The sequence below is a fragment of the Salvelinus sp. IW2-2015 genome, linkage group LG22 (genome assembly GCF_002910315.2).
Source record: "Salvelinus sp. IW2-2015 linkage group LG22, ASM291031v2, whole genome shotgun sequence".
Classification (NCBI taxonomy): domain Eukaryota; kingdom Metazoa; phylum Chordata; class Actinopteri; order Salmoniformes; family Salmonidae; genus Salvelinus; species Salvelinus sp. IW2-2015.
This window is the reverse complement of record NC_036862.1, coordinates 2,850,286-2,865,003: the sequence shown is the minus strand read 5'-3', so window position 1 is coordinate 2,865,003 and position 14,718 is coordinate 2,850,286. Positions and strand designations below refer to the sequence as shown.

The 14,718-nt window shown below is 46.3% G+C and overlaps 1 protein-coding gene across 1 annotated transcript in view; it reads left to right on the top strand.

The window, feature by feature from the left end:
* mmp23bb (matrix metallopeptidase 23bb) overlaps window positions 1-11,490 on the top strand; it is a 31,444-nt gene extending 19,954 nt beyond the window's left edge. The window contains 7 exon segments of the mRNA XM_070433943.1: window positions 1,243-1,382; window positions 1,478-1,645; window positions 7,918-7,968; window positions 7,971-8,081; window positions 8,430-8,540; window positions 9,158-9,284; window positions 9,681-11,490. Of these exon segments, the coding sequence (XP_070290044.1) occupies window positions 1,243-1,382; window positions 1,478-1,645; window positions 7,918-7,968; window positions 7,971-8,081; window positions 8,430-8,540; window positions 9,158-9,284; window positions 9,681-9,873 (901 nt within the window). The 3' untranslated portion in view covers window positions 9,874-11,490.
* Window positions 11,491-14,718: the final 3,228 nt, after the last annotated feature.

The following is a 14,718-nucleotide window of genomic DNA, read 5'->3' as shown; positions in this document are numbered from 1 at the left end:
GTGCGTGATGCAGGGCAGCCTGGCGCCCTCAAGCGCCAGGGGGGAAGAGTGGGAGCAGGCGTGACAGTACCCCCCCTCTAGGGGCGCCACCTGGCGTCTAACCTGGGCGTAACGGCCCGAGACATGGGCGCTGGGCATGCCGGTTGGGGCGTGGAAGCCCGACGAACCGGCAGGAGTATGGGAGCCGGCTGAGGCATGGGAGTCTGACGATCCGGCTGAGGCAAGGACGCTTGTCGATCCCACTGCAACGAGGGAGACCGATGATCCAGTGGAGCGTGACATGGAATGGAAACCTGCCGAGCCAACCGAGGCAAGGAAACCTCTCGAGCCAGCCAGGGCGTGGAAGCCCGATGGGCTGGCTTAGGCACCCCCGGTTGCATCGGCGGCAGAGTCCACCCCGACGTCACCAACAAAACAAACAAAACAAAARAACTCCTGGGCCGGCTCGGCGAACAAGACCTGACGATCCGGCTGAAGCCCAACGTGGGATGGGCGCCTTCCCGAGCCAACCGGGGCAAGGAAACCTCTCGAGCCAGCTAGATCGTGGAAGCCCGACGAGCTGGCTAGGCACCCCCGGTTCCATCGACGGTGACCCAGAGCTGACGTCACCACCAACCGGAACACCAGTACTCCCCGATGCTTCGTATGTTGGCTGATGCATTCTGTCACATGAATTGACGCTGGAGAGACGAAGCAGGTACAGGGAGTCAAGCATTTACTAAGGAACGGACATGGAACGAGACAGGAACAGCGTCAGCACAAGGGTAACAAAGACAAAAACAATTCATGCATCAGCAGGGATTAGAGCAGGAGAACAGACAAATATAGGGGAGGTAATAAACAGGTGATGAGTGAGTCCAGGTGAGTCCAATATCGCTGATGCGCGTGACGAGGGAAGGCAGGTGTGCGTAATTGATGATGGCAGGAGTGCGTGATGCAGGGCAGCCTGGCGCCCTCAAGTACCAGGGGGGGAAGAGTGGGAGCAGGCGTGACAGACTCGGCATCCGTTGGCCTGTTGGGCGTTTTTCAGGTGAATATGGTTGATCGTTGACTCCCCATAGTATGTTATACTGAATGACCGACTGAAAGGGAACAGCAATATGTTTTTGGGAATCCAAGTTCGTCGCATTGTCTGTCACTTTCCAATCTATACTTGTGTCTGTCTTTCTGTTCACATCTGTCTGTCCGTTCATGTCTGTCTGTCTGTCTCTGTCTGTCTGCGTGTCCGTTCACGTCTGTCAGGATCGTGAAGTTTCCCAACACGCTGAACAAAGACAGCACCCGCAAGGCCATCAGCATTGCGTTCTCCAAGTGGAGCGACGTGTCCCCTCTCTACTTCGCTGAAATCACAAACCCCAACAAGAGTGCTGACATTATCATCGGTAAGACCACATAATTAAACAGAACCGAACAGTATCACTATGGATTAGACATTAATAAGTTAAAGGTGTGTGCGTGTGTGTGCTCATGCTTCCAGGCTTCTACACGTGGAACCACACAGACTGCTGGTGGTCTCCATTGCACCCCTGTTTTGATGGGCTAAACGGGGAGTTGGCCCATGCCTTCCTGCCCCCGCGCGGGGAGATCCACTTTGACAACCACGAGTTCTGGATCCTGGGGAAGTCCCGCTTCAGCTGGAAACAAGGTGCAAAGACACTCCTCCCTGTCTGTCTGTGCTCCGATTCTCTATCCTCCCCCAAAAAGTGTACTCGTTCACTTTCCCCCACCCATGGATTTCAAAGGAATCGATTGACGTCGATGACATCTTTTTAGATGCTTTTATCAGATGTAATCTTGATGTTGTCTTGAAAAAAAAAACTGTTTACCTGGTTGTAACAGAGACCAGTTGGTTATAATCTGGTTGACGTATTCTCAACCAGAAAACCAGTTTACAACCAGAGTTGCACTTGATATTGTGTGTGTTAGATGGGCGCGAAGAGGTTGCACTTTGTGCTGACTGCCCGCCAGACAAGCTACTGTAAATCGAACATACTTCCGTTATCCCCCTTGTCCTTTTTGTGGGCGGAAAATTTTATTTATTGGTTTTCACAACGTTCAATAAGTCATGTGACATTCAGTAATTCCATTTTGTCAGCACAGCATATAACAAAAACAAACAACAAACAAGCAAAAACAAAAAATATACAGCACATAGATACATCACACAAATGTATTGTATCACACAATAACACCTGCATATACAGGTAACTGCCAAAATAAAGGAAACACCAACATAAAGTGTCTCAATAGGGCGTTGAGCAGCTCCAATGCACCTTGGCAGCTTCAATGCACCTTAGCATAGATCAGGGGCATCATGCACCCCAAAAATCTGAGGGGGCACAAAGTATGTGAGGATGTCTGAGGGTGGTACGTAGGGGGGCTAGGCCAATAGGGGGGGCTTGGACAATTTAGAATTTTTCAAACACCTAAAACAGCTTTTTCCTGCAATCGAGAGCCATAATCATTATGATTAATTCTATGTAAAAAAAGTGTTTATTTTTCTGCATACCTCTTGAGCTGTCTGTATCCTCTTGACTGGTGGCTATTTTTTTTAAAGAAACTAAATATGCTTTTCTGCAAAAATCTGGGTAAAAGATTGAAAGGCATGTGAGTCTTACTTAGTACATTTAGTAGTTGTTTGCTTTTCTAAAGTCCTCCAACCTTGCCAGCAGGCATGCCAGCTAAGGTAGTTAGAGAAGCTAGCTACTTYAACTTGATTGATAGCCTGAAATGGTTTCTTGGTAGCTAGTTATGAGTTTGGGAATTTATCTGGGCTAGCTGAAGGCAACTTCATAAAAGTGCTAGGTGGCTAGTAGTATTACAGAGAAACAAACAACAACAACAAAAAATAATATATACAGTATATACATTGCCTTCATAAAGTATTCACACACCTTGACTTTTTCAACGTTTTATTGTGTTACAAAGTGGGATTAAAATGGATTTAATTGTCATTCTTTCTCAACAAAGTGGATTTTTTTTCTCACAAATATATATTTTATTAGTCAATCAATCAAATGTATTTATAAAGCCCCTTTTACATCAGCAGATGTCACAAAGTGCTATACAGAAACCCAGCCTAAAACCCCAAACAGCAAGCAATGCAGATATAGAAGTACAGTGGCTAGGAAGAACTCCCTAGAAAGGCAGGAACCTATGAAGAAACCTAGAGAGGAACCAGGCTCTCAGGGGTAGGCCAGTCCTCTTCTGGCTGTGCCGGATGGAGATTATAAGACTACATGGCCATTAAGGCCAGATTGTTCTTCAAGATGTTCAAATGTTCATAGATGACCAGCAGGGTCAAATAATAATCACAGTGGTTGTAAAGGGTGCAACAGGTTAGTACCTCAGGAGTAAAGGTCAGTTGGCTTTTCATAGCCAAGCATTCAGAGGTTGAGACAGCAGGTGCGGTAGAGAGAGAGAGTTGAAAACAGCAGGTCCGGGACAAGGTAGCACGTCTGGTAAACAGGTCAGGATTCCATAGCCGCAAGTAGAACAGTTGAAACTGGTGCAGCAGCACAACCAGGTGGACTGGGGCCATCCAGGAGTCATCAGGCCAGGTAGTCCTGAGGCATGGTCCTAGGGCTCATGTCCTCCGGGAGGGGAGGGAGAGAGAGAGAATTAAAGGGAGCATACTTACATTCACACAGGACACCAGATAAGACAGGATAATTACACCAGAAATAACAGACTGATTCTATCCTCTGGCACATAGACTATTGCAGCATAGATACTGGAGGCTGAGACGGGGAGGGGGGGACGACGACACTGTGGCCAGGTCCGACGATACCCCCTGACAGGGCCAACCAGGCAGGATATAACACCACCCACTTTGCCAAAGCACAGCTCCCACACCACTAGAGGGATATCAACAGACCACCAACTTACTACCATGAGATAAGGCTTATAGCCCCACGAAGATCTCCTCCACCACACAAGCTCGAAGGGGTGAAAAACCGGACAGGAAGATCACGTCAGTGACTCAACCCACCCAAGTGACGCACCCCTCCTAGGGACGGCATGGAAGAGCACCAGTATGCCAGTGACTCAGCCCCTGAAAAACAGGGTCAGCGGCAGAGAATCCCAGTGGAGAGAGGGGAGCTGGCCAGGCAGAGACAGCAAGGGCGGTTCGTCGCTCCAGTGCCTTGCCGTTCACCTTGCACCCCTGGCCCAGACTACACTCAATCATAGGACCTACTAAAGAGATGAGTCTTCAGTAAAGACTTAAAGGTTGAGACCGAGTCTGCGTCTCTCACATGGATAGGCAGACCATTCCATAAAAATGGAGCTCTATAGGAGAAAGCCCTGCCTCCAGCTGTTTGCTTAGACATTCTAGGGACAATAAGGAGGCCTGCGTCTTGTGACTGCAGCGTACGTACGGCAGGACCAAATCGGAAAGATAGCTAGGAGCAAGCCCGTGCAATGCTTTGTAGGTTATCAGTAAAACCTTGAAATCAGCCCTAGCCTTAACAGGAAGCCAGTGTAGATAGGCTAGTACTACTATTAGCCACATTAATGGAAAATAAAATATCTTGATTAGATATATATACAACGCCCTGGGTCAATAAATGTTAAAATCACCTTTGGCAGCGATTACAGTTGTGAGTCTTTTTGGGTAAGTCTCTAAAAGCCTTGCACAACTGGATTGTACAATATTTGCCYATTATTCTTTAAATAATTATTTAAGCGCTTTCAAGTTGGTTGTTGATCATTGCTAGACAGACATTTTCAAGTCTTGCCATAGATTTTCAAGCCGGTTTAATTAAAAACTGTAACTACGCCACTCAGGAACATTCAACGTCGTCTTGGTAAGCAACTTCAGTGTTTATTTGGCCTTGTGTTTTCGGTAAATGTCTTGCTGAAAGGTGAATTCACCTCCCAGTGTCTATTGGAAAGCAGATTGAACCAGGTTTTCCTCTAGGTTTTTGCCTGTGCTTGGCTCTATTACGTTTATTTTTATCCTAAAACACTCCCTAGTCCTTGCCGATGACAAGCATACCCATAACATGTTTCAGCCACCACCATGCTTAAATATGAAGAGTGGTACTCAGTGATGTGTTGTGTTGGATTTGCCCCGAACATAACGCTTTGTATTCAGGACAAAAAGTTAATTTCTTTGCCACATTTTTTGCAGTATTACTTTAGTACCTTATTACAAACAGGATGCATGTTTTGGAATATTTGTATTCTGAACAGGCTTCATTCTTTTCACTCTGTCATTTATGTTAGTATTGTGGAGTAACTACAATATTGTTAATCCATCCTCAGTTATCTCCTATCACAGCCATTAAACCCAGTAAAAAGTCACATTTAAAGTCACATTGGCCTCATGGTGAAATCTCTGAGCGGTTTCCTTCCTCTCCCACAATTGGGTTAGGAAGGGTGCCTGTATCTTTGTAGTGACTGGGTGTATTGATACACCATCCAAAGTATAATTAATAACTGTATCATGCTCAAAGGGATATTCAATGTTTTTTTTACCCATCTACCAATAGGTGCCCTTCTTTGAGAACCATTGGAAAACCTCTCTGATCTTTGTGGTTGAAATTCTCTGCTCAGCTGCAGGACCTTACAGAAAATGRTATATATACAGTTGAAGTCGGACGTTTACATACACCTTAGCCAAATACATTTAAACTCAGTTTTTCACAATTCCTGACATTTAATCCTAGTAAAAATTCCCTCTCTTAGGTCAGTTAGGATCACCACTTTGTTTTAAGAATGTGAAATGTCAGAATAATAGTAGAGAGAATGATTTATTTCAGCTTTTATTTCTTTCATCACATTCCCAGTGGGTCAGAAGTTTACATACACTCAATTAGTATTTGGTAGCATTGCCTTTAAATTGTTTAACTTGGGTCAAACGTTTCGGATAGCCTTCCACAAGCTTCCCACAATAAGTTGGGTGAATTTTGGCCCCTTCCCCCTGACAGAGCTGGTGTAACTGAGTCAGGTTTGTAGTCCTCCTTGCTCCCACACGCTTTTTCAGTTCTGCCCACAAATGTTCTATAGGGTTGAGGTCAGGGCTTTGTGATGGCCACTCCAATACCTTGACTTTGTTGGCCTTAAGCCATTTTGCGACAACTTTGGATGTATCCATAAATGCAGGCTGTAACACAACCAAATGTGGAAAATGTCAAGGGATGTGAATACTTTCTGAGGACACTATATGCTCCTCATGACAAAAGGTATGTGGACGCCTGCTCGTCGAACATTTCATTCCAAAATCATGGGTATTAATATGGAGTTGGTCCCCCCTTTGCTGCTATAACAGCCTCCACTCTTCTGGGAAGGCTTTCCATGAGATGTTGGAACATTTCTGCGGGGACTTGCTTCCATTCAGCCACAAGAACATGAGGTCCGGCACTGATGTTGTGTGATTAGGCCTGGCTCGCAGTCGGCATTCCAATTTATCCCCAATGTGTTTCGATGAGGTTGAGGTCAGGCCTCTGTGCAGGCCAGTCAAGTTCTACCACAACGATCTCGACAAACCATTTCTGTATGGACCTCACTTTGTATACAGAAGCATTGTCATGCTGAAACAGGAAAAGGCCTTCCCCAAACTGTTGCCACAAAGCTGGAAGCACARAATCCTCTAAAATGTCATTATTCCTCCTCCACCAAACTTTACAGTTGGCACTGTGCATCCGCCAAACCCAGATTCGTCCATCGGACTGCCAGGTGGTGAAGCTAGATTCATCACTCCAGAGAACGCGTTTCCACTGAGTCCAATGGCGGGGAGCTTTACACCTCTCCAGCCGAGACTTGGCATTGTGCATGATGATCTTAGGCTTGTGTGCAGCTGCTCGGCCATGGAAACCCAATTMATGAAGCTCCAGCCAAACAGTTATTGTGCTGACGTTGCTTCCAGAGGCAGTTTGGAACGCGTTAGTCAGTGTTGCAACCGAGGTCAGATAATTTTTACACACTACGTGCTTCAGCACTTGGCGGTTCCGTTCTGTGATCAAGTATGGCCTACCACTTTGCCGCTGAGCCGTTGTTGCTCCAAGATGTTTCCATTTCACATTTTACAGCACTTACAGTTGACCGGGGAAGCTTTAGCAGGGCAGAAATTTTACGAACTGACTTGTTGGAAAGATGGCATTCTATGACGGTGCCACGTTGAAAGTGACTGAGCTCTTCAGTAAGACCATTGTACTGCCAATGTTTGTCTATGGAGATTGCATGGCGGTGTGCTCGATTTTATACACATATAGTGTATATGTATATTTTTTAACAGGACAAATCTGAGGTGGCACGTGCACCTGTGCCGCCTATGGGCATGATGCCTCTGGCATAAGTTCTACAAGTGTCTGGAACTCTATTGGAGAGTTTCGACAACATTCTTCCACGAGAAATACCACACACTATGGGCATGATGCCTCTGGCATAAGTTCTACAAGTGTCTGGAACTCTATTGGAGAGTTTCGACAACATTCTTCCACGAGAAATACCACACACACACACACACACACACACACACACACACACACACACACACACACACACAAACACACACACACACACACACACACCACTCTAAACCCCCTATGCTTCTTTGAGACCCCTCTTCAAATTCTCTGAGATCTCCTGTTCTACCCATGGTACTCATATATATGGGCAACAGGGCATTTTTATACATGACCTAAGCATGATGGGATATGAATAGCTTATTAACTCTGAAACCACACCTGTGTGAAAGCACCTGCTTTCAATATACTTTGTATCTCTCATTTACTCGTGTTTCCTTTTTTTGGGCAGTTACCTGTATATACCAACACACCATTCTAGAATCTTTATGTTTCTCAACAATGATCACGTCTATAATGACTCTACGTATTCTATCCAGGGATCCCAATCCCCTTGTCCTTTGATATAAATTGTGTACCTGCGTAATTCTGTCTACTCCCTTCCCAGGTGTATGGTTGAATGACCTGGTACAGGTGGCGGCTCATGAGATCGGGCACGCCCTGGACTGTGGCACTCCCGTGACCCCCAGGCCCTGATGCACCCCAATGCCACCTACACGGGCCAGAGGAACATTGCCCAGGACGACATCTGGGGAATCCAGCGCCTCTATGGTAAAGGAACACACAGATCAAACATGTTTTTTTTGTTTGTTTATGATGATGAATCAAGACTTTCTATATTTTTTTTTATACATGTATTGTAATGATGTAATTTCTAACATTGTTTTAATATGGTCTAAACATTTTGTATTAACATATTCTCTATTCCACCAATTCCCGCTCAACTCATTGTGCAATTACAACACGATAGCAATACAATTACTACAATACTACAATACTATGTAACATGTTAATACAATGTTATTGCTACACAAGTAAATACAGTTTTATTACACAGGTACAAGACATAACACTAAGAAAACGTTTATACCACAAATGTCTATGTGTGTTGTATTCCAGGATGCACGGACAAGAAGCGCGTGTGTGATCCATGGGCTCGCCTTGGCTTCTGCGAAAGGAGGAAGAGCTTCATGAAGAAACACTGTGCCCGACGATGTGATCTCTGCTATGGTCAGACAGGCATATTGTCCACTCTTGATTGTACATTCATTTAACTACACTGCAGTTCACCAGTTGGATTTCAAATTGAATGTAAAGTTGCATTCTCCATGTATCTACATGGGATCCTATTCTAAGCCAGCAAATGGATCAGGACTCAATAGTTAAATGTGGATCTAGCCTGGTTTTGATAGATTTGATTTTGGACCTGCCTGGATTTGTAAGAAGCTTTGGATGACAACATTTGCGAAACGGATAACTAAAATGCTTAAACCTTGTGTTATGTTGCCAACATTCAGGCTCTCGCTTGCCCAACTCTGTGTTCTGTGTCCTCCCTTGTCCTTGTACTGATATCACTTCTGTGGCATGTGTTTTATCCCCAAATAGACTCATCTTTACACAATTCCTCACATCATATCTTCTCTCCTCTTTTTCAACCATATTGGAGGAGAACGTCCAAGGTCTCTCCCCTCAGACCTTCTTCTCCGGTTTGTTTTGAGAAGGAGGAGAGGAAATAGGATGCAAGGAATTGAGGAAAGATGAACTGAGAAAAACCCACAGAGGAATATTAGGCCTATCTTGTGGGGGAAGTATCATGACTGTCCTGGTATTTCACTCACTTCCTGTAGAGCCTCTTGAGGCCGTTGCCACGCCAACTCCACTGCCTGCCAACGTCAAGGTCAAGATGGTTCCTCGTGGAAAGGTTGTGGGCTTCCGCTGTGGGACGAAGAATCCCAGATCGCCTCCCAAAGTCAGGTGAGAGAATAGTCTAAATACAGTAATGTACAAATCATATTTTGTGTGTTTATTGGACAGGATAGAGAGAGAGAGAGAGAGAGAGAGAGAGAGAAGTAGATATGAGGAGAGAGGGTGCTAGAACAGTGGGTTGGATTCGAACCAATGCACGTAGTGGCAGTACACAATACAAGTGATCCAGAGGCAGGGGCAGATGCCCAAATCTCAGACCACTATATACCATAATTAATGGTCAGATTCTCCCATTGCTCTGTCAGGTCTTTTTATGGGAGTATTTCTTATTTTACTGTGACTATGTTTCTGGCAAAGGTTGTTGGATGTATGTACATAACATTTGAATGATTGATTCCTCTCTCCCCGTGCTCGTCCCTGGTATGACCTTTGACCTTGCTCCAGCTGGTACAAGGATGGAGAACAGCTCCTGATCTCTATCCCCGGCTACATCATCATGAAGGGCCGCGACCTCCGCATCGTCGCCAACGAGTTTAACGAGGGCACTTACACCTGTCGCGTCCATCGTAGTGGCAATGTGGTCTCTGCAAACTCCTGGGCCATMCGGCTGAAGCCTGAACAGCCCTCCAACAGTTGAGCTGAACGGAGTGAGTGAGGGAAGGGAAGAATGAGAGCTGGGAAGGAAAGTATGAGGCATGGAGGAAAAGAGGACGAACCCACAGCTGTGCCACATGTGCCTCTCCGCTAGCCGTAGTGGAATACAGGAGGCAACAATTATAATATTAAAAGTGAACTCAGCAATTTGACATCATCATACACAGCATGACGACTTCCTGCTTACAAATATTAACCTGATAATTCAAATCTGCCAAGACTGCCACATATTGGACCTTATTCACTCAGGGGTTGTGAGCTCTGATTCAGAGGGTGTCAGGCGGTGCGTGTAGCTGGTGCATGAAGTCAGGCGTAGGAGAGCAGAGATGAGTGAACAACTCACTTTACTTGAGAAAATAGCACAAAGTAACAAAACCAATGTGCGAACAATAATGGTTGCCACACAACACGGGTGAACACAGCACCCGGAAAAAAACAGCCGGAAACGTACCGACCTTAACAATAAACAATCACACACAAAGACATGGGGGAAACAGAGGGTTAAATACATGACCAGTAATTGGGAAATGAAAACCAGGTGTGTGGGAAACATAGACAAAACCAATGGAAAATTAAAAGTGGATCGGCGATGGCTAGAAGACCGGCGACRTCGACCGCCGAGCGCCGCCCGAACAAGGAGAGGAACCGACTTCGGCGGAAGTCGTGACAGAGGGGTTGGGTTAAATGTGGAAGACACATTTCAGTTGAAGGCATTCAGTTGTACAACTGACTAGGTATCCTCCTTTCCCTAAAATAAACCCCCCCCACAGAAAACCTTCCTTAAGTTTATCCTTAGAATCAACAGATAATTGACCAATGGAAACAACCCTCTAGTCTAGAGCCAATAGTGTCAGTCTTGGCAGATTGAACCTCTGTTGTTGTTAATGTCTGTAAACAGGAAGTGTCCCCGGTTTGTAGGATGATGTCATATGGCTGAGTCTACCTTTAAGCAGGCTGWACTCTGACAGTACTCCCCAGGTCATAAATGGAATAGACCCCAGCACTCAACCTTAAACTTCATTCATCATCAAGGACATCAGACTTCAAGATCCAGACAGAAAAGACTAGCTTTGCTCACTCTTTAAATGTGATGACTGTCATTTCTATGCAGTTGTTGTGTTGATATATCTCACTTTGTAAAATGTCTAGGACAGAGTTGATATTTCTAGTAATATGTTTTGAGAAAAATGRTGGAMATATGATGCAGCTATCACTGTGTGTACAGTACTTATGGAAAGTATTCTCTCCCTTGCACTGTTTTCTATTACTTGCCTTACATTTAGATGGAAAAATTCATTAAATTGGGATTTTTATTCACAACAACCTTTCAAAAAAAGGTATTTATTCACACCCCAGAGTCAATACTTGGTGGAAGCACCTTTAGCAGCAGTTTACCCACTTTTTGAATGTCTCCACCAAATTTGCTGTCACAGTACTGTCACAGATTTTGATGCAGATTTAAGTCAGAACTGATACTAGGCTAGGGCACTCAAGCCCCGTTTATACCTGGTTCAAACATGCWTCCTGATCTTGTCCACATTCTGATTKTGCCCACATTTTCAGACATGCGTCTATAAACTATTAAACTGTCTTATCCGTTGTTGTGACGTGACTATCATTAATGCGATGACTGTTATCTTATCAAATCAACTAATTATTATTTAATTAGTACGTGATTAAATTACTCATGTAACAATTAACTCAGTAACTTGGGGCACCAGTGTTATGCTGGTGAATGAGGACCCAAAAGCGACGTAATAGTAACAGAGTCTTTATTCCAGTATTAAACAAATAATGATTCTCCTGGATATAATCAATGGTAAATCCAAAACAGGAAACTGAAATCCTCTCGTCAATAGAGAGAACGACTGGAGACGCGACCACAGACTGCAGGTCGCTTCGGGAAGGCACTGGCCGTAGCTGACATAGACACCTGTCACACGCAGCATCTGAAGAAGGCAAAGAACACGACAGGGCGGAACAAGGACACAGGAACAGCAAACATCAAACAAGAATCCGACAAGGACAGAAGCGGAAAACAGAGGGAGAAATAGGGACTCTAATCAGAGGGCAAAATAGGGGACAGGTTGAAAGAGTAAATGAGGTCGTTAGGAGAATGAGAAACAGCTGGAGCAGGAACGGAACGATAGAGAGAGAGAGCGGGAGAGGGAGAGAGGGAGGAGGAGAGAGAGAGAGAAAAAACCTAATAAGACCAGCAGAGGGAAGCACAGGGACAAGACATGATAATCAATGACAAAACATGACAGTACCCCCCACTCACCGAGCGCCTCCTGGCGCACTCGAGGAGGAAACCTCTGGCGGCAACGAAGGAAATCATCAATCAACGAACGGTCCAGCACGTCCGAGATGGAACCCAACTCCTCTCCTCAGGACCGTAACCCTCCCAATCCACTAAGTACTGGTGACACGTCCCGAGAACGCATGTCCATGATCTTCCGTACCTTGTAAATAGGAGCGCCCTCGACAAGGACGGGGGGGGGAGGGAAGACGAACGGGGCGCGAAGAAAAGGCTTGACACAAGAGACATGGAAGACAGGGTGGACGCGACGAAGATGTCGCGGAAGAAGCAGTCGCACAGCGACAGGATTGACGACCTGAGAGACACGGAACGGACCAATGAACCGCGGAGTCAACTTGCGAGAAGCTGTCGTAAGGGGAAGGTTACGAGTGGAAAGCCACACTCTCTGACCGCGACAATACCTAGGACTCTTAATCCTACGTTTATTGGCGCTCTCACAGTCTGCGCCCTGTAACGGCAAAGTGCAGACCTGACCCTCCTCCAGGTGCGCTCACAACGTTGGACAAAAGCCTGAGCGGAGGGAAATGAAATGTGCCGCCTTAGAGAACCTATCGATAACCGTAAGAATCACAGTCTTCCCCGCAGACGAAGGCAGACCGGTAATAAAGTCTAAGGCGATGTGAGACCATGGTCGAGAAGGAATGGAAGCGTCTGAGACGACCGGCAGGAGGAGAGTTACCTGACTTAGTCTGCGCGCAGTCCGAACAAGCAGCCACGAAACGGCGCGTGTCCCGCTCCTGAGTAGGCCACCAAAACCGCTGGCGAATAGAAGCAAGCGTACCCCGAACGCCGGGTGGCCAGCTAACTTGGCAGAGTGAGCCCACTGAAGAACAGCCAGACGAGTAGAGACAGGAACGAACAGGAGGTTACTAGGACAAGCGCGCGGCGACGCAGTGTGAGTGAGTGCTTGCTTTACCTGTCTCTCAATTCCCCAGACAGTCAACCCGACAACACGCCCTTCAGGGAGAATCCCCTCGGGGTCGGTAGAAGCCACAGAAGAACTAAAGAGACGGGATAAGGCATCAGGCTTGGGTTTCTTATTTCCCGGACGATAGGAAATCACGAACTCGAAACGAGCGAAAAACAACGCCCAACGAGCTTGACGTGCATTAAGTCGTTTGGCCGAACGGATGTACTCAAGGTTCTTATGGTCAGTCCAAACGACAAAAGGGACGGTCGCCCCCTCCAACCACTGTCGCCATTCGCCTATGGCTAAGCGGATGGCGAGCAGTTCGCGGTTACCCCACATCATAGTTGCGTTCCGATGGCGACAGGCGATGAGAAAAGTAAGCGCAAGATGGACCTTATCGTCAGACTGGAAGCGCTGAGACAGAATGGCTCCCACGCCCACCTCTGAAGCGTCAACCTCGACAATGAATTGTTTAGTGACGTCAGGAGTAACAAGGATAGGGGCGGATGTAAAACGCTTCTTGAGGAGATCAAAAGCTCCCTGGGCGGAACCGGACCACTTAAAGCAAGTCTTGACAGAAGTCAGAGCTGCTGTAAGAGAGGGGCAGCCACTTGACCGAAATTACGAATGAAACGCGATAGAAATTAGCGAAACCGAGAAAGCGCTGCAACTCGACACGTGACTTAGGAACGGCCAATCGCTGACAGCCTGGACCTTAGCGGGATCCATCTGAATGCCTTCAGCGGAAATACAAACCGAGAAATGTGACAGAGGAGACATGAAAGGCGCACTTCTCAGCCTTCACGTAGAACAATTCTCTAAAAGGCGCTGGAGTACACGTCGAACGTGCTGAACATGAATCTCGAGTGACGGTGAAAAAATCAGGATATCGTCATAAACGAAAACAAAAATGTTCAGCATGTCTCTCAGTACATCATTAACTAATGCCTGAAAGACAGCTGGAGCATTAGCGAGAACGAACGGCAGAACCCGGTATTCAAAATGCCCTAACGGAGTGTAAACGCCGTCTTCCACTCGCCCCCTCTCTGATGCGTACGAGATGGTAAGCGTTACGAAGGTCCAACTTAGTAAAGAACCTGGCTCCCTGCAAAATCTCGAAGGCTGACGACATAAGGGGAAGCGGATAACGATTCTTAACCGTTATGTCATTCAGCCCTCGATAACACGCAGGGGCGCAGAGTACCGTCCTTCTTCTTAACAAAGAAAAATCCCGCTCCGGCGGAGAGGAAGAAGCACCACTGTACCGGCGTCGAGAGAAACAGACAGATAATCGCTCGAGAGCCTTACGTTCGGAGCCGACAGAGGAGTATAGTCTACCCCGAGGGGAGTGGTCCCCGGAAGGAGATCAATACAACAATCATACGGACCGTGAGGAGGAAGGGAGCGGCTCTGGACCGACTTAAGACCGGCGCAGATCATGATATTCCTCCGGCACTCCTGTCAAATCACCAGGTTCCTCCTGAGTAGAGGGACAGAAGACACAGGAGGGGATAGCAGACATTAAACACTTCACATGACAAGAAACGTTCCAGGATAGAATAAATTACTAGACCAATTAATAGAAGGATTATGACATA